This window comes from Penicillium griseofulvum (assembly GCF_001561935.1).
Source record: "Penicillium griseofulvum strain PG3 chromosome Unknown contig_15, whole genome shotgun sequence".
Classification (NCBI taxonomy): domain Eukaryota; kingdom Fungi; phylum Ascomycota; class Eurotiomycetes; order Eurotiales; family Aspergillaceae; genus Penicillium; species Penicillium griseofulvum.
The window spans coordinates 197,722-216,894 of record NW_024467436.1 but is presented as its reverse complement, the minus strand read 5'-3'; the positions used below and the strand labels follow the sequence as shown (position 1 = coordinate 216,894).

Sequence of the window (19,173 nt, the reverse complement as noted above, 5' to 3'; positions counted from 1 at the left end):
GTGGTAAACAACTGCATTTAGATAGGGCTTACGTGCAGGTGGCGCCTGGACCTCAGGGAGACTTTAGCTTATATAATGATCAGGTGATTCGAGGTCGTCCCGAGGTCACCTGGGCAGCAAGTGTGATTATGTAATACTCTCGGGGTGTCCACAGGTCCACGGGTTCACCTGGGCATAAATGCTGCTGAGCAAAAAGCGGCAAGGACTGAAAGCACCGAAGAATGAGAAAGCCATGAAGTGAGGTTCATGGCGAAGGCACATTCGAGCTAAGGAGTCAGATGGGATTTCCAGCTTTTCTCTCTGCTTTCTGATGCGTACGTACATGCTAACCCTGTCAGCAATGAAATCCATGGTCTTTCTAACACAGATTTCGCCAAAGCTAGTAATGTGGTAGATACTGATCTAATGCATACATTGTTACAACGTGCCATATAATCTCACCACTGGTCCCCAGATAAAGTAACTAACATGGTTTCTACGCAGCTTGGCGACTAATGTTATGTACAGCACACGGGACATCTCCGGGGCTAATGCAGACCCGCATGCCACGATGTGACTCTCAGCAGCTCATCACCCCATTAGGAATCATGTCCCCTCAATGGTCTTGTGATATTCCCGGCTATACTATCCCCAAATTTGTATATAAGATATATCGGCAATAGTTCGAACATTACAGTCGCAACCCCATAGCATTTGATCAAGTCCAACTATGCACTTCAAGATAGGAGCTACCTTGGCTGTTTTGGCTGCTAGACATGTGATAGCTGTCTCGCAAATAACAGATGATGAGATGGGTTCACTCCTCGAGGTAGGCGGCCTAGAGTTAGCAGACCGCTACGCGCCCATGTGGTTCTTTGGGCAAGCCCTGAATCAGCCACCTTGTTATCCAACATGGGCATATGGCGGCTCACCGGACACGGCGGACATCTACGATGATGCCCACAAGACACCGGGTGTACCGCAGTGTGAGTATCCTGATGTTGGGTGCAATTGCCGCCAGCCTGGCGTTCCTGCCGGAAATCCGGGGCCTCAATTTCCTGTTTATTATACATACAAGCGATGTAGCGAGACCGAGGTGCGCGTTGCATATAATCTCTTTTATGAGAAAGACGGGGCAGATTTTGGTGCGATCAAGACTGGACATGACTAGTAAGTGACTATTTCTTTTCCTCGGTGAAATGACGCTTCTCCATCCCACTAACATCTGTTCCAGCGACTGGGAGAGAGTGATAATAATCCATTCTCGGGATGGAAGCAACATGTGGGCGCCATCGCGAGCCCTGCTCTCTGCGCATAGCGGATACCACAAACTGGCCTGGGGCGATATCCAAAACACCTTAACGACCGAGGAGGTCAACGCTGGAAATGCTAACGAGCCGAACGGTGTGCGGAATAATGATCATCCCAAGGTGTATGTAGCGTGGTCGAAGCATGCTCATTTCGATACTCGCAATACCGGCTGGAATGACCCGGCGAGTCAGTCGCTAGATAATGCATTCCGGAGTAATGATTGGTGGCACTTTGTCGAACCACAGCACTATGTAAGTTCATTCGTTTGCAAGCGGAGGAAATACTCATACCTTGTTAGATCCGAGCCGATGACGGTACCGAAGCTGGTAAGGTGATTGGAGCTGCTGACTGGGGCAGTGCAAGTAGTGACCCGGTGTCGGTGCACTCTGGTATGTGCCAGGCCTAATTGGTAGCGACTAGAGCATCCCTCGCCTAAGTTGAGGGTTCGGTTCTGGATTTTTGGAGAGTGGCTGTTTCTGAAATCCGCGGACATGCCTGGAGCTGGGAAGTACCTTGAGATGCGAGACTGTTGATGTTGCATTAAAGAAAATTTGTTCCGATCTTTGGAAGGGAGAAACTAATTGTATGGAGATTCTACGCCTACGCTCCTTCCGTGTATATCTCCTAGACGATGGCAATATAGTCACGGATAGTTATGGGAACTTAAGATCAATTGTGCTATACAGTAACCTACTATGTCCAGAAGTTGAGGAGGGACCAAGTACGTGCAGGTGCGCTATTTAAATGAATAATGGGGACGTTGCCTTAAGGATGAATTTGCGAATATTCTTATTAGCTTACTTTTCCATAGTGACAATAGGAGGTTCTGATACTGCCTGGTCTTAACGAAGTGAACGTCCTCATCGATGAGGACTGCAATGTTACCGGCTTAATTGACTGGGAGCTATCTATGCTCTTCCTTTCGGGGTTCGTTTTGGTCAAATTCACACATACGTTGGTGAATACAGGGCAATTTTGTATCCTAGATGAATTTGAAGATACAGAAAGGGGCTTTTGCCATGAGCTATTCGATGGAATGTTAACGGAATTCCGTCAGAAGCTGAAAGGCGAAATGAACCTCCAAGATGCAGTTATCCCCGGGACTCTTCTGGATTGCTTTCTATGGGAAGATAATTGTGGGCAAAGTTGTTAATAAGGCACCCCCAAAACTTCTGACTTACCAAATTCCATTAATTCGAGGGCAAGTCCCTCCCTACCGAGTTTAAGTCTTTTGGGGGCCTACAATGTGTACTTAATCGAATGGGCTACCCTGTGCCTAGGAGCCTTAGGTTATCTTTTTCAACACCAAGCTAGAGTACATATTTTTTTTTTTCAAAGACATGTACAGAATATTGTCTTGCAAGGCTTAGTGATACTATTCACCCGACATCGATCCTCTATACACCCATTTGGCTCCCTCTCTGGTCCCATGACGATTCATACCTCCTGCTCCATTGAAGTATTTTGTAATCATTGTCCTCCAATCTGATTACCGTCATTGTCCATCTGATCACTGGAATTGTCCATTTCACTCCACTTGGGAAGACCGTCGTTGAATTCTAGAGTGCGTGACTTATAGAAGATGTGACACCTAGGATCATTAGCTTTCAATCATGGTATAATAGCAAATATACATACGTTGGCTTGAAAATATCCCTCTTTTTTCTTTGCTCCTCATTGGATCCCTCGATTTCAATCAATTGAGGGAAGATCAAACACATATTCCGGCCTTCGTCCATGATAGGTGTCCGGCAATTCCCACAAGAAACCTTGGTAGGCAACATATGTTTCTGATTTTGATGTGTAGAAGAATAGAATACCAAATCTTTCGTGCCACTAGTGAATGCCATGTCGTGTTTATGAAAGATAGCCGCCCACTGAAAGGGAGCTGCGTGAGTAACTTGGCACACACGACAATGGCAGTATTTGGCATCAAGGGGTTTCTCTCGCTTCAAGACATAGGTGATCCTTCCACAGAAGCACTTTCCACGCCACTTGATTGGACCAAATTCTTCCTCAGATTGTGCCTCATATGGTGGAAGATGCTTCCATTGTTCTTCGGGGGTTGACTCTGTGGGTCTGTTGGTGTGTGCTGGACAGGGAAGAGGTTCGATGAAGTTGCGATCTATTTCAGCCATGATGTGTTGGGGATATAAGAGAATGCTTTGCTTTTTCTTTTCTTTTATATATAACCACAATGATGTCAACAATGAATTCCACTAAAATTCCAAGTTAAGAAATTCACGAAGTCCAAGATTTTTCTTTCTCAAAAATGAAGTGATGTCATGTGCGTTCTCTATTTGAACGTCACCTTGGGAATCGTCTTTCTCCATAATATTTGACTGAAAAATCATTTCACGTTTCAAATATTTGAAGATGTTCAGGATATACTCCGTACAAAGATGAACCCCCTTAGCCTGAAACGCCGGTGTTTCATGTTAGGGGCTGAGAGCTGAAGGCGGGGGGGCTATGGGAACCCTGCATTAACGCGCTTTGTCCCTATCTCTCTCTCTCTCCCCCCTCTTTACCATTTTCATTCCACATCGAACAGAATGGGCCTTTTTACCAAGTTGAGGCGAAGCTCAAGGCGAAGTGGAACGGTTGACCCGCCATCCCCCCGGAACGTTTACGTGCCCGCCCGAGATTATACCAAACACCTACCTCGGCCAGTATTGGCGCGCATTTTCTCCTTTGTTTGTCCTCACACCGTCGATAATACATATGGTACCTCAGAAGAATCTGCAAGCGATGGCTGTATGTTATGTGACATGCGCGACCTGGCGCACTGCTCACTCGTGAGTAAGCGGTGGTTTTTGGATGCGCGGGCGCTTCTGTAAGATCCCCCGACCTTTTTGACGGCTGTGAGACTGACAATCTATTAATAGCTATACAAACGTCCGAATTGACCCCGTCCATTACTGCGAACTCGAGATCGAATTAGCCGCAAAGCGAAAACGTCGCTCGTTCTTTGATCGCAATGGCGACCCCATCGATGCCCCGCAAGTGCGTCTGGAAATGTTTATGCGAACAGTGCGAGAGTCACAGGGGTTAGGAAATCTGGTATTGTCGCTCCGAATGCCATATATGACCCGCGAGGCCAACAAAGCCAACGTGGCCCGGACTATCTCCGTCCTTCCTAATCTTCGCTTTGTTGATTTGCCGGTGGGTTTGTACAGCGACGAGGCATCATGTCTAGCACTGAAACAGGAGTTGATGGCCCGATGCCCCGAGTTGCGTCGGATGGCTTATCGTCGCGGTGCCGAGGGCAGTTTTTCGCGTCTGCCCGGATCTCAATTATGGATGAATTTGGAGGTGCTCGAGCTATCGGGAGTCCAAATGGAGGCTACTACACTGCGCGGCGGACTAGGTTCATTCCCCCATCTTCGTGAGCTCACGCTTGAAGATCTCGATTGGCTTGACGATTCTGCATTTGCAGTGAACGTCCCTCTTCCGCCCTTCCCGTCAGTTCAGTCTCTTACACTTCGCGATACCCCCAATGTTACGGCAAGCGGGCTTGCCACATTCCTGTCCGTCCCAGCGAACCGAGCCAATTTGGAGTCTTTGATCTTATCTTCTACTGGCATTGCTCCATCGGAACTACATTATATTCTTTCCGCCGCCCGGCGGCTTCAGAGCCTCTCTATCATCCAGGAGGTCTCTCGCTCATTTCCCATGGAGCAGATTCCTCCTATGGCATCGAAGTCGCTACATCTCCTGCACTATGAACTCACATCACAAATTGATAATCATGGAATGCCACCAGTGGTATCCTCATACTATACCTATCTTATCTCGTCCTTGATGTCCCGAACCTTACCTGCCCTCCGAGATTTATATGTCCGCGATTCTTCATTCCCCGACACATTGTTACTTATGCCCCCACCACGACTCTTTGGCGGTGGTGAAAATGGCCCGCAGATGCGAGGGGGTCTTTCGCAGCCTTTGAATGTGTACAGCAAGGGTTTGGATGAGTTTGAGTGGAATTTCACACCATACGACCCTAGCCCGGTGCCCGGACGCCGCGACTCCAGTACGCGCCCCGTAAGTTTCCACGAGGCTCAGCTGAACCGGTCCTGGGGCGGTGATGCACGCAAGAGTGTTCTCGTCGGGAACGGCTTTGGTGGGTTCCTAGCTGTTCCGGCCGATGAAGAGCGACCCAGGAGTAGTCAGGGACACCACAATCGGTTGAGTAAACAGGATTTATGGCGATGAGGGTCTTATGAATTCCACTGGAATGATCTTGAGACAGGGACAATTTGCTCGAGGTAAAAAAAGGCGTCTAAGAGGAATGCGCCTCATGAAATGATGAGTACATAGGTTAAAGAATGTTCAGTTCATTCAATCGGACGATATACATTGGCTAATTCGTTTCGCTCTGTTCTGGCCATCCTTTTGGCAGCTGTAAACCGCGCCATACCCACTGTTTCTGAATATCACTATCGGTCATATTACAATAACCGTATGTCCGGCAATAACACTCGCGTTGGTCAATACAATACTGAGCCGGTTTTCCGAAGATCACTGTCAATGTTAGCAAGAGATCTAGAGATCAGTGACGAGAGACCCACTATGCCATGAATACTCCAGAATCCGGCCACTGATGCCGGCCTCCAAATCAGTATCCATCAACCACCGCTGCAAACGAACATAATGTTCAAGACTCTGCTCATGAATTTTTGTCTTGGATAATGCAAACTGGCTACAACACGGTGTACCGACAACCTCCGGAACCTCCGTGCGCGGGAAGATCTCCATGAACCGATCGGGATACTCGACCGCGGTAGGATGTCCAAGATCTTCGGGTCTCTCACGGAGATACCGAGCGGGCTCGAGTTCGGTGGGACATCCGACGCTCCAGGCGCAACGCATATTCACGTAACCGGCCTCTTGGACAAAGTCGAGATTGAGATGGGAGACAGAGATGACGGAGTCATAAAGCGGGTTATCGACATGCCATTGGTAGCGACCACTGTGGAGGAAGACGGATACTTCCGGAAGGGACCAGTAGCGATCAATAATGTAGCTAGTGAAGAGAGCAATTAGTATAACATTGGATCGAAAGAGTCCAACCAATACGTACGTCAGATATACCATAGCCTCATTGCCCTTATTTACGGGTACCGTCAAACCAATGTCTCCGTGTTTCGCATCAGCACGATAGATATTCGCCCGCCATTCTGGCAAATGTTCTTCGACCCAGGACATATTGCTAGCCATCATAGCTGCCAGAACCAGTTCCTTGTCGGCGGGGACAAGATCCGGAACGAAGCGATCATCGCCCACAACGATACCCTGAATTGCTGTCCAGCTTGTACCTAAACTCGGGGCTCGATCGAGAATCAGCTGATATGATAGAAGTAGTAATGTGACTGCTAGACCGAGGTAGACGAAGACCCGCGACCGTGGTGAGACAGCATCGCGGGGGGACGCGCAATCCCGAAGTGGGGAGTAGAACCACCTCATTGCATTTTTGTATTTATAGACAAGAAAAAAAAGTACAAGTAATGGAGACAATTGACAAGAATGTAGATGTTTAAGATGGATATCATAAGGTAGGCACTCTGACGTAGAGGACTTAGCGTATTTCCGTGGTTACATAGAAATATCAACATAAGCCCTGGAAAGTTGAATCTTACAAAGGTACGAATGGAAAGAACTACTCCATAGGTACAGTAAATCCGGTTTCTTCCACGGTATCCATTGTATCCACAGCTATTTAAAGAATATCTCCAGGGCTGAGACACTGAAAACGGACATCCCGCCGATAGTTCCTGTACTCCATGTACTCCATATAATTCATGCTACATGGATGGTAGTATATATCACTTGATACTATCATTGAATTATCTCTTCAAAGACTGAAAACAACTTGAATTACCATGTTGTATACATATCATCATTAATATGTACCTAACACGATGAATCCAACGGCTTATATCCTCCGTTGGATCCACTTTTTATGACAGATCTACGTAATTAATGTATTTTATCAAATCCATACAACTCAATAAAATTAAATACATACCACTTTTAGCCCTAAATTAGCTTATCTTCTTCCATCAGTCTATTTGAGTATTGGTATTACAATAGGACTAGTCTGGAATAGGTAATATAGATCATAGCACAGATCTAGGTGGGTCCTGCCAAAATCCCCCCGAAGGGTCAACATGAAATGTGGTATTCATTTTTATATCTGTCATCTACTATATTAAATGCTCTTGATTTTGGGATAATTTCATTGTAAAGCACGCATTCTAAATATAATACAAACAAAAGAAAAAAAAAAACAAAAGAATGAATACTGCTCAATAGCAGTGTTAGTAGACTCACCTGAGTTGATACATTTAGAGCTCCTCATTCAAATCAATCACACTCGGGCGAGTCCTCAAATTGTATCGGGTTTGAGTAGATTCTCGACGAGGACACGGGATCGATGCACGAGATTTAGTTTGTGCAGAAACAGCTGCAGACCGGATTGCCTGTCGCTCAACTAGGGATTGTGTAGAAGGGGCCGCTATCTGGACTGGCTGATGGTTCCGGAGCTTGGAAGCGGTAGAGTATGTATTCAACTGTGAGTTAAATTGCTCTGGAAGAAAATTAATCTCCTGGGGCACATTGAAACATGTATCCATTCCAGGGAAGACCGAGTCCATGTACTGGGGTTGAGTCAAGACTGCAGGATCAATAAACTCCTGTGAAGTGAGTGCAGAAAAGTCGATATCAGGTAGACATGTCATATCGAAAGAGTTCAGTTCTGGTGGATCCAATTCCATGTCGATATCCATGGGCGGGTCTAGGCAGGACGACTCGATAAACTGCAGATCTAAAGTATCGTCGTTCAAAAGCCGAGTGAAGTCCTCATTAGCCAAGTCCTCTTGGGCCACTGTTATTTCCTGTGTCAAGTCCGATGCGTCCAATGCATTCGCACTTGGCTCGGCAAGAGAATCATCATTCATCAACTCGCTGAAGTCAATATCGGGAATATCCACTCCACTCCAATCCATCGTGTGTGCCCAGTCAATATTATTCAAGTCATCTGGGCCTGTGGAATATTCCTGTGGTAGTTGCGCGGCAATATGATCCATAGTAGTATCAATTAGACCATCCTCAAGGAAGCTAAAGTCATCTGTCTGTTCAAGCGCAAACTGGGGAAAGTCTGGGGTATGCTGAACTGCAGCCTCGCTGCCCCGAGTAAATGAGGTGCGTGTCTGTGTTCGTTGCGATGAGGTCTGGGGGGTAGCAAAAGACCCAGTGAAGGGGGACGGGGTCCATGTAGGTGTGTTAGACGGTCGCTGGTCATTGAAATCCTTAAAGGGCAAAGGCTGCAAGTAAGTAACATATTGGTAGTTTGACCGTTTGCGGTCTGCCACCTGTGGCGGTAGTGACATTTGCATATAGGGATGAATCGACCTGATGGGCTCTGAGTTGCCCGGGAACTTAATAGTCGGGACTGTGATATCAATAGTATCCAGCCAAATTCCCAGGGCTAGGTCACAACCAAACTTGGGGCTCTTCTGGCATAGCTCAGCGAACTCGGCCTCACCAAAAACTCTCACCTTCTTCCCGTGTCTTGTAATCTGCTGAGGATTCATACGGTAATACCCACAATACCTAAGGACTGCAGGAAGCACCAGTTCGGGGCGATAGTCAGTGACGGATTTCAGCCCAGTGATTTCATAACTGTTACTCCCGTCAGGGATAGGCTTTCTACTATACACAGCATGAACAGCATACTGCAAAACGAAAGCAGGAGCAGTATCCATGAGATCACGGAATCTGCGGAATGCAATAGCCTGGAGGTCAGTAATTCTAAGAAGGAGAGCAGTTTGAAACATCGACAAGTGAATGCGCAAGAGCTGACAGATCTGAGGACAAGTCACGCAGCCACCAGGGCAGGGCCTGATAGAATAACAATCCAAGTCGGCTTCATCAACGGAATAGTCACCAGTATAAAAGAAATTAAGAAGGCTGTCAACCTGCTCAAGACGTACCAAATCAGGAAGAACAAGTCTCTGCTTGTCTCCAGTCTTGTGAATCCGCCAGTCGATCCAACGGGTCGACTTGCGAATAACATCCAAGTGCACATCCCAACCGCGTTGGCGGTTGTCTGGGTGTCGCAGCTTGAAATCGGGGGTATGGGTCTCGAAGTATCTAATACAATGTTAGTATATGTCCTTTATTGGGATGTTCTTTGTGACTTACTCTTCTTGTCGAGCTTGGAGTTGAGCCTTCCGGTTACCCAGTTCACCCCAACCTAGCCAGACCCGGGGTAGACCGGCATGAGCGTTGCAATGGTGATGGGCAGGCATATTTGCAGTAAATAATTGAATAAAATGTGTTAGTCTGAATGAGTTTGATGGTAGTAAATACTGAGAATGTGATTGTCGATGCGAAGTGTGATGAAGAATAAGGATGGTGCCGGGACATCGAGGCTCTTTAATACTCGAGTGAGTTATTTCTTCACAAAGGTATTGACTGCTTAAAATCTGCACAATGGAAATAAAGTCATCAAAGTCAATAAAGAGTCTATAAATACTTGGCTGAATCTCAAACGAACATTCTTTGTTCCTCGGCTATCCTGCGACGCAAGGCCCTTGGACTCGGATCAAACAATGAGTTTCAGTCGATAGGATAATATCCCTGTTCTAGTTATAGATTGTCTAAACATGGCCATTGTATTTCCATGTGAATTCATTGTTGAATGTCGCCTTCGGCTCTTTGAGTCCTCGCCTGAACCATAACCATGAACAATACTCTTTATACTCACTATTTTAAGCGTGGAGTGATGTTTCACGGGTAGTGGGTTTCACAATTTGTGTCATAACTGATTTCTATCTAACATTGTTCCTTGACCACCAACACAGCCGCATCATGGCTCTTTAATGAAGCGCTATACTGAGTCTTCACACACCCCAGATCCTTACCAGTCCAAGCGTCAACAACCTTGTATGCATCATGACTCTTGAGCTCCGGGATCTCGCTCCATTTTGCAATGCGAGTAGAAGTGTCATCCTCCGAGTTCAGCATAAGCACCAAAGTGCCATCTAGGGTGGACGATGCACCAGACCAGTATTCTGCTGGATGAACTGGGTCGAACGTCCAGTCGGAGTTGTATCCCCACTTGTACGGATGGGCAGGACTGCCAATAACAGGATCTTGATTGAAGTCAAGAAGATACTTGTTCTTTAGAATAGCCAAGTGGTCATCGTTGATAGAATCGAGCTATGCATTTGTCAGTATATGTTGACATAAGAATGGGACATTCAAAGTGATCACATACCGGGGTACCAATGATCAGAGGGGACTTCATGACAGCCCAAAGCGCAAAGTGCGCCCTATTCTCCTCAATAGTAAGATCTCCATTTCCCACCTCTAACATATCCGGGTCAGGGTAGCCCCAAAAATTGGCGTAGTTCATCAAGAAGCTGTTCTCATTAGCAATCTCCGCAATACGAGCCCAGTCCGCTAAGTACACAGTCAGTCACTAATTCTTCCGTCCCAATATCAGTCAAGCTTACGGGTAATATCAAGCGACATGCGCCAGGAGTTTCCAGTTTGATTGCCCCAGGTATTGACGTCGGCATAGCCCCAGTCACAAAGTGAATATAAAATCGTCCGGTCAACGTTGAGAAGGGCATCGCGCATTGCAGTATACCGCTTGTATGTCTTGGATGTTTTCCAGTCATATCCCTCTGGGGCGGGTTTGGTGAGATCAGGACAGGTGCCATTAGGGAAATTGCCCTTATCAGGGACGCAGTGATTATATGTATCTTCCCAGTCACTGGGAATCCCGCAGTTGTCATATTTGAGGTCTGTGAGTATTAGTATTTGATAGTCATATATTGGCAAACACTTACAGTCGATACCCCATTCAGCAAAAGACTGCGCATCGACTTTCTCGTATCCCAGACTGGCAGGATAACCAGCACAGGTAGTCTCGCCAGCACCTAGCATATATTAGATATTTCAATCAGAATAAACAAGAGCAGGGTATACTGACTGCTGTAAATTCCAATTTTCAGTCCCAAGTCATGAACTTGTTTTGCAATACCAGAAATACCATCTGGGAACTTAGATGGATCTGGAATCATGCGATTTGTGCTCTCGTCACGTTTGTTCTTGATGCTCCAGCAGTCATCGACTAGAAAAGGTCAGTGGCCTGACTAATTTTCTCGTGAAGAATCAGTTCATACTGTTTACATATTCATAACCCAGATCCTTCAATCCAAGATTGACAACCTCATTGGCCGCGGTAACGACCTTCTTAGAATCGATATCACATCCGAATGCATTCCAGGAATTCCATCCTAAGGCAGGCAATCTTCCCTGTTTTGAATCAGTATCTCTGTGATTTATTCGGCCATAGAAATCAAGAGGAGAACATACGACATCATTTTTCCTAACCAGGGCATTTGCTGCTGGTAGCAAAGGCAATGCGACAGCGAGAGTCAATGGTACCAGCATTGTTTCAAACTATGTTTTGCTTCTCTCTACTAATTAACAACAAAATGCAATGAATCTGTCGATCTTTATACCCCTTCGTGCGGGGAATAGTCAATGTCACCATACAATGTCGATCATGATAGGGTTTCATTCGCACTGAATCTATAGTAGCATGGATTATATTGTACATACATAGAGCCAGGTTAATTTAACCGGGGTTTATCCAGTGGACAATCCTCCGATTCTTGCATACTGTCACATCCACTCCCTGATAGCCCGACCGCTCGGATCGTGGAGCTATGCAAGGCACTAGGAAAGGGCGCATACATGAAAGGAAAATTGTTAGCTCTGACTGTATGTTTTTTTGACTGATAGGATTCCTGATTATTTCCTGAATATCTGAAAAAAATAAAGATAGTCGAATTACTAAGAGTGTTCAATATCGCATGGTGCGGAAAATAATAATGTTTTCCTATTGGTCAATTTCGAATCAGTGACCTCCACGAGTGGATATTATCACGTGGAGTCCCAAAAGCGCAATAGCCAATTAAACCGTTATAAATGGACCCACTTCTGTATACCCTCAAAAAATAGATCTATAAGGAAAAAAGAAAATGGGTAACTTCTCTTTGATTAAGCACGTCATCCTTAAGTGCAGGGGCAAGGCTAATTTTCTCTGTATATTTTCAGTGTCACAATATGCCCCGAAGGGCGAAATGTGATCTTCAAAGTTCAATATAACGACCTGCTTCTTTAGGAAGGATAGAAAGAGCCACGTGATGTGTACCCTTGATCAATTCTTCCTTCCAATTTAAGACAATACAGACGGATTCCCACCTCACGGGGTATTACAGATCACCAGGGAAATGTTTCAGCCATATGACCCATAACTAGCGTGTCGAGCTTTCTAGTTATCCTTTAGACGCGTGAATACCTATGCTTACGACCCTTCACACACAAAACACCCACAATTCCCACACAAGCAACATATCCTAAGGCCGTTGCCGATACTAAGAGAATGGAGCCACTGGATTGTCCTTTGGACCCCATTTGGACCATCAAATCCCAAGCCGACAGCTCCTTGTTTCCAACACACGGCCGCACAGGATTGGTAATACACTCCCCTCGCTCATCAGCAATGAGAAAGAAATCTTGAACCGTGCCTGATCCATTAAGGAACATATGTTGTTGTCTTTCACTGCAGAGTCCCAAGTTCAGAGTATAACATGGATTACTTTCGGCGACTGGTGGAGGCTCATCCTCCCACTCCCATGACGGGTATTCATGGAATGTGGCATATCTTTCATCGGTAGCAATGCTTCCAGTGGCAATATCAAGACCCGCAATCGCACGATTGTAAATCGTTTGTGCGATTTGTGGCTGCTGCATGCCGACACTGTGGCCAGCACTATAAACACGAATGAAGGATAAACCTCCACCCTGTTGCAACTGCGCTGCTTTGGGATATAATGGAACGGTAAGGTCTTGAATACCTGCCGATCGAAATGTTTGTGCCTTGGACCAGTGTATCGCCTGCGAAAGAGCTTTACCGCCGAGCCCTATTTTCCTTGGTTAGAAAACGCCTTGCGATTATTGTGGTCTTGTGCTTTCGGTAAAATCCTACTCACAATTGCAAGCAAAGTCGCGATCGCCATACATTAACGTCACACTGATCCCGCTGTCAAGGATACTTCCTATCGCTTCCAGACTTCCGCCTTTTACGTTGTCGCCACTCATCGAGAAGGCGTGAGCAACCACTGGCGAGTTTGCGCTGAAATTGAGTGGGACGTGCAAAGCTTCCTGGATATGACGTTGATTCAGATAACCAAAATAGGTATCCATCAAGGGGGTGTGAAGAACATTATCCGGGTACCCAATGTCGAACGCGCTTTTACCACTGGCGGATATCATATTCGCAATATGCTTTCCACAGTAGAAGTTGGCTTCGTGACATATCGCATTCGCAGTCTCATTCTGTCCAAAGTCGTCTGCTTGGGCAGGTGCTGCAGCTCTGCATGTAGCAATCTTTTCCAGACAACCGTGTGGTTTCGTCAAGTGCTGCTGCACGGAGTCATAATCCGCCTGGGTAATAAGAGATAAGTTGTATGTGTTCGCTCGTGCCATCTCCGCATAATGTGGTAATTGGACAGGGACATCGACGCAGGCATTGGTCAATCCCACCGACCCTATGTGCATCTTCAGATACTGATCTGAACTCAGCGCTCCAGATTCGAGTCGTGCATTCTGCTCTAGCGCATATTTCACCAGAGTTGGTGTATAATGACCCCCGTATGAGGCCGACCAGATATTGATCGTCGGGTTGGAAGATTGTCGTCGATCAAACATTCTTAACCAGATCTGCAGGTAGAGCCATGTGCTCTGTGCCACACTTTGTGTGCTATTGACAGTTTGGTTTGGGTCGTTGCTACTGAAGAAGCCACGGCGGGAGCCTGGGGTTGGCTCGCTCTCAGCACTCTCTGAATTCACATCCAGAAACACTTTTCCAAAGGCGCTTTGCGTCCCTTCCTCGACACGATCATAACTAAACCCAGTCTGGACAGACTGATCGAGGTAGAGCATATCAGACTCTGAATTCCACGACCACTTGTTCAGACGCGTAGTATTGCTATCCGCATTGACCTTGCACGGACCGTTCTCCCTAAACAGTTGCATCAAGGTTGAGGCTCCTGGGCCACCTCCTAAAACAACTGTTAATGGTGCATCTTCTTTTCTTTTGCGATTCTGGAAGTACCAGAAATGGATATTCATCGAGTAGGACTGGTCTAGCCCGACTTCCTTCAACGTGGCTGGAGGCAAATGAATATAGCCCGAAAAGGATTCCACGCCAGGTGTCTCCTCACATATGGTGACACTTTTATAGTCAATATGTACATTGTAGCGGAATGGAAGTTCGCAGTGTACTAGACAGACGTAGAGAAACCCCAGGCTCAAGATGAGATGCATCTTAAGAGAATATGGAGGCGAGTTGAAGCAGAACTCACCATTGGGACATTTGAAAAATACAATCCATTCCATATGAGAACATAGGAACAGGAATTTGAGATTACCAGGGTGTATCTGCTACATTACTGAAATACGAACAGTAACTGCATTTCGTATTCTCAGCTTATGCGCCCTGACCGCCAGACGTTGCAGCTCTCGGTATTCTATCTGCGTAATTTAAATAATTGATACTAGTACGGAGTAGTAGAGGATTGTCTCTACTACTCATTGCAATCCCTGGTTTTTCTTTCTACACACCATGGACAGCGAGGCTAGAATTTCGATCGGAGACGAGAGGAAACTTCTGATGGACGATGACCATCACTCCGAAAAGCCTGAAGTGCGTCCAAGAAGGGTTCAGTTCGACTACATTCCAGTGGCTACTATCTCTGCACTTCTCTTGTTTTTCGCCTTGTATTCAATAGCTCTAGCATCTTTTATCAAACGTGAATGCTCAAGTTCCTGTACTCGAAGCCATCCAAAAGTATATTGTGAGTTTACCAAACCCTTCTATTGTTCCTGCATGTTACTAAAAGGCTAAAGCGCCCGCGAATGGCATTCTCACCAAGGAGGAAAAAGTAATCGATGCTTCTGTCCTTCATGGCAATGTTTATAAAGGTCCTCCGCGGTCGGAACTTGATAAAGCATGGCAAGAACTCCTGTTCCACGCGAATATTCGTGTCTCGGGCGAAGAGTTGGCCAAATCAGGCGGGAATTCTGTTCCCCTTGGAGATGGCTCCGGATACTATGGCATTCTCGATGTCTTTCATCAATTACATTGTCTGGTAAGCATAAGGATAGTGTCTTGATAATTGATCAGCACTGACTGAAACGAAAAGAAATACGTCCGTCACTTCATCTTCCAAGACTACTATAATGATACTATGCCATGGACTCCTACGCACGTTGACCACTGCATCGATAGTATCCGACAAAACCTGATGTGCAACGCAGATTTGTCTTTGATGACATTCCATTGGGTCGATGATGATATGGCTCCCAAGCCTTTGTTTCGGAGAACTCACGAATGTGCGAATTGGGAGAATATTCAGGAATGGGCTTCAAAGCGGTCTTTCAATCCCGATGATCCAAATTTGCTTCTTCATCCTAAATTAGCTAAGAATTGAGGTTTATATCATCGATCTTAACATATCTTAATATATCCTAATATATTGCGCGTGGATGGGTGGAAATCCGTACATCATACCTAGCCATTCAATTTGAAATACGAAGTGCGTGTAAATCCTTGACTAGAAAATTGATTGCTTGTATAGATTCCCAAAGGTTAATCACACTTCACGATTGATCTAAATATCCAGGCATCTCACTTCTCAAATATGAAGATCATCATCTCCTGGTGCGTATGCAGACCGATAACTCGACGTCCAGTTATGAACCTGCCAGTAATCCTTGCACACATGCTCCTGTCCATCTTTAAACTCTTTTGGTCCAGTCATTGGGACGAAGGTCATGTCAAAGTTGCACATAAGTGTTTGCCGTATTTGATCCAAGCAGTGAACAACATGAGGCCACGGTGACATTTCCTTACCATGAACGTGGTAATGGAAGAATGCAGATCGCAGAATTGTCTATCAAGTATTATTTATGAATTGCTCTTAGCCTAGGTGGATTGACTTACCAAACAATGCAAATTATGATATCCCGCGAGGACATACATTACTTTGTCCCCAGCATCTGGATCTTGAATCGAGTCCGGAAGCATTTTGGCGCTTGCCTCTGTTTTAGAAATGGACACTTGCCCGTTTCCCGCTGTTGTGGGATACATTAATAAGCTCTTCTTCAACGTAGCGTGATATGACTTACACGGGAAGAGGCCCTTCCATAGCTCATCCGCGTGAGATTTTTCCGCGTCCTCACCATTGAAAGGCGTGTCTTGATAAAAGGCGGTATGGGTCATGTCAATGTGCGGAACTAGGTATCCATAAGCGTGTGTCGAAGTAATAAGTTGAGAGAAGAATAACATACAAGTAGACACAGTATGGGTAGAGCTAGAGCTAGAGCTAGAGCGCCATGAAAGCGCGACCCAGATCCATCCTATGTTGCTCAGAACAAGTAACACGATAGAGAGTGATATCGTTGCCAATAGCTTTGTTGAGTACCTGTGTCGGGGGCAAGCCTCTGGGGGGGTATAGTCAGACGGCCTACCCTCTTCACCCTCATCGGTGGCCGGAACTGCTTCATACTTCATTTTTTTTTCGAGTTGCCCTTAATGGATTACCATTGAATAATTGACCGAAATTGGTTTGAAGGCACGAAAGGTTTGAATCAATAGCCCCAGTGAACAAGGCGGGAAGTAGTCTGATACCCTTAAAATCGTTGATTTTGACATTACAAATGCAAACAGATTCTACTATACCTTATCTGTAATAAGCTGCAGGGTCCTTCGTATAGATTCAAGCAAATCAAGTGAGATATAGACTTGCGTTGGAATTGCTTGGCATATGCAATACCACCCCGGAAACCCTAATTTCTCTCAGCCACACGACAACAACTCAGGATAGAACCTCGCCAGGGACCACCAGGAACCCTGAAATCTTCAATTTACTGAGACGAGATATGGTAAACTTATAACATAACCTGAATCATAACCCATTCAGTGTAGATTTCTAGGTCGAAGGAGAGGATTAGCATTCCCGAAGATCTGATATCCCACCGCTACCTGCAAGGTAAGCAAGCGACGAGGATCTGAGGTCAGAATACGGAGTAAAGAGCTCCTAGCTAGCCTAAAAGCTTGAAAATTACGCCACCGCCATATGCATGTTGCAACATCAACATGTAGGGGGTAGGGGCGTCGGAAGGCTTACGTCAAACGAAGGAATTGCCAGTTAACGATGCATGCCCGAGAGACACGAATACATCGCATTCTCATTCCCCTCTTTCTGGCTGAGAAAGGCTCCGTGTTTTACGACCACCCGCATGGCTTTAGTCTCCCATCATCGTCTTCCTACAACAATAGGTGGTACAACGGCTGTAATACTTTCGTACCCAAGTTCATATCCCGGTTTTGCGTATTTTGCATACAGGAAGTTATCATAGCCTTGATAGGACGTTAGGATACGAACCCGCCAAATTCTTGGGCAAAATATCAGATTCTGATAGTCGTCGGAGCTTCCGAATAGAGGATCGGGTGCGCGGATCAAATCGGTTGGACATATATAATCGTAAAGGGCAAACTATTTATCTTTATTCTGTTCTTTTTCAGTCTGACCTTCAAATTTCCCCTTCTATCTTATTCGAGATATCCCATATCCTTCAGAACCTACATCCAAACAACACAATGCTGTTCAAAATCTCTACCTTCTTTGTCGCAGCATTTGCTGTTCCCGCTCTTGTGGCTGGAGCTCCTATTGCTTCCGAAGAAGGTAATATTCCCTTAGTCTCGAATTCGGCTATAGTATATTGAGCTGACAATGTTGAAGTGACTGCGAATGGCGATGCCCATGCCGGCACCAACTCCGCCTACGTGCACGGCAGCTACGGCTTTGATGAGAAGAAGAAGCGTGAAGACGCCAGCGCCAACTCTGCCTACGTTCATGGCAGCTACGGCTTTGATGAAAAGAAGCGGGACGAGTCTAGTGCAAACTCTGCTTACGTGCACGGCAGCTACGGCTTTGATGAAAAGAAGCGTGACGAGGCCAGTGCCAACTCTGCCTACGTGCACGGTAGCTACGGCTTTGATGAAAAGAAGCGGGACGAGTCTAGTGCAAACTCTGCTTACGTGCACGGCAGCTACGGCTTCGATGAGAAGAAGCGGGATGAGACTAGTGCCAACTCTGCTTACGTGCACGGCAGCTACGGCTTTGATGAGAAGAAGAAGCGTGAAGACGCCAGCGCCAACTCTGCCTACGTGCACGGTAGCTATGGTTTTGACGAAAAGAAGCGTGACGAGACCAGCGCCAACTCTGCTTACGTCCATGGCAGCTACGGATTCGACGAGTAGATAGTATACTACTTATAGGAATTATCTCAACTTCCGAGTGGAGCTGGCTGTGCCAGTTTGAGGGAGGGATGCAGCTAAGAACGGTGTCTATTGGGTGGAGAGACACAAAGATTTTTTGCTTTTTATTTTGGGTACTTTAGGCTATTTATTTTCACTGAATACACTCATTTTTATCCAAGACAGCCGTACTTCCTGAAATATTGAATTGAGAATAGAACAACATTAATTAAAGGGGCAACTTGCATCTAGTAGCAGAGCAGGAATTTAAGATCAACATTCCCGATGCTAGAATCTTACGAATTTAATAAGACGGTGTGTAATTTGAGAATTATAATATTTTGGGATCGACATGCAGCGGGGGAAGTGTATAGAACAATATTATCCTGCTTATAGTTAAGAGGTACTTATAGCCCAGTATAACTATTATGTAGCTTACAATACTTGGCTGCAGGGTCCTTTCTAGCCTTTATACTTTT

General features: G+C 45.9%; 8 protein-coding genes across 8 annotated transcripts; 4 read left to right on the top strand and 4 right to left on the bottom strand.

Moving 5' to 3' along the window:
- Positions 1-709: 709 nt before the first annotated feature.
- PGRI_094650 (uncharacterized protein) lies at positions 710-1,696 on the top strand (the record flags this gene model as incomplete). The annotated part of the gene is made up of 3 exons (XM_040797178.1): positions 710-1,149; positions 1,214-1,541; positions 1,589-1,696. 3 exons carry the CDS (start codon positions 710-712, stop codon positions 1,694-1,696), a joined length of 876 nt encoding a protein of 291 aa, XP_040649989.1.
- Positions 1,697-3,842: 2,146 nt separating this feature from the next.
- Positions 3,843-5,502, top strand: PGRI_094640 (F-box domain protein; the record flags this gene model as incomplete). Its single annotated transcript, XM_040797177.1, has 2 exons — positions 3,843-4,123; positions 4,176-5,502. 2 exons carry the CDS (start codon positions 3,843-3,845, stop codon positions 5,500-5,502), a joined length of 1,608 nt encoding a protein of 535 aa, XP_040649988.1.
- Positions 5,503-5,832: 330 nt separating this feature from the next.
- PGRI_094630 (DUF3431 domain-containing protein) lies at positions 5,833-6,753 on the bottom strand (the record flags this gene model as incomplete). The annotated part of the gene is made up of 2 exons (XM_040797176.1): positions 5,833-6,313; positions 6,371-6,753. The coding sequence occupies 2 exons, from the start codon at positions 6,751-6,753 to the stop codon at positions 5,833-5,835; spliced, it is 864 nt and encodes a 287-aa protein (XP_040649987.1).
- An 881-nt stretch (positions 6,754-7,634) lies between these two features.
- PGRI_094620 (uncharacterized protein) lies at positions 7,635-9,599 on the bottom strand (the record flags this gene model as incomplete). The annotated part of the gene is made up of 4 exons (XM_040797175.1): positions 7,635-8,970; positions 9,025-9,155; positions 9,282-9,441; positions 9,493-9,599. 4 exons carry the CDS (start codon positions 9,597-9,599, stop codon positions 7,635-7,637), a joined length of 1,734 nt encoding a protein of 577 aa, XP_040649986.1.
- Positions 9,600-10,125: 526 nt separating this feature from the next.
- Positions 10,126-11,754, bottom strand: PGRI_094610 (glycoside hydrolase family 27 protein; the record flags this gene model as incomplete). The annotated part of the gene is made up of 7 exons (XM_040797174.1): positions 10,126-10,512; positions 10,571-10,755; positions 10,809-11,102; positions 11,148-11,237; positions 11,291-11,431; positions 11,484-11,616; positions 11,677-11,754. The coding sequence occupies 7 exons, from the start codon at positions 11,752-11,754 to the stop codon at positions 10,126-10,128; spliced, it is 1,308 nt and encodes a 435-aa protein (XP_040649985.1).
- Positions 11,755-12,588: 834 nt separating this feature from the next.
- Positions 12,589-14,697, bottom strand: PGRI_094600 (Peptidase S10, serine carboxypeptidase; the record flags this gene model as incomplete). Its single annotated transcript, XM_040797173.1, has 3 exons — positions 12,589-12,623; positions 12,678-13,292; positions 13,362-14,697. The coding sequence occupies 3 exons, from the start codon at positions 14,695-14,697 to the stop codon at positions 12,589-12,591; spliced, it is 1,986 nt and encodes a 661-aa protein (XP_040649984.1).
- Positions 14,698-14,995: 298 nt separating this feature from the next.
- Positions 14,996-15,863, top strand: PGRI_094590 (oxidase ustYa family protein; the record flags this gene model as incomplete). Its single annotated transcript, XM_040797172.1, has 3 exons — positions 14,996-15,076; positions 15,273-15,521; positions 15,576-15,863. The coding sequence occupies 3 exons, from the start codon at positions 14,996-14,998 to the stop codon at positions 15,861-15,863; spliced, it is 618 nt and encodes a 205-aa protein (XP_040649983.1).
- A 2,171-nt stretch (positions 15,864-18,034) lies between these two features.
- PGRI_094580 (uncharacterized protein) lies at positions 18,035-18,697 on the top strand (the record flags this gene model as incomplete). The annotated part of the gene is made up of 2 exons (XM_040797171.1): positions 18,035-18,119; positions 18,177-18,697. 2 exons carry the CDS (start codon positions 18,035-18,037, stop codon positions 18,695-18,697), a joined length of 606 nt encoding a protein of 201 aa, XP_040649982.1.
- Positions 18,698-19,173: the final 476 nt, after the last annotated feature.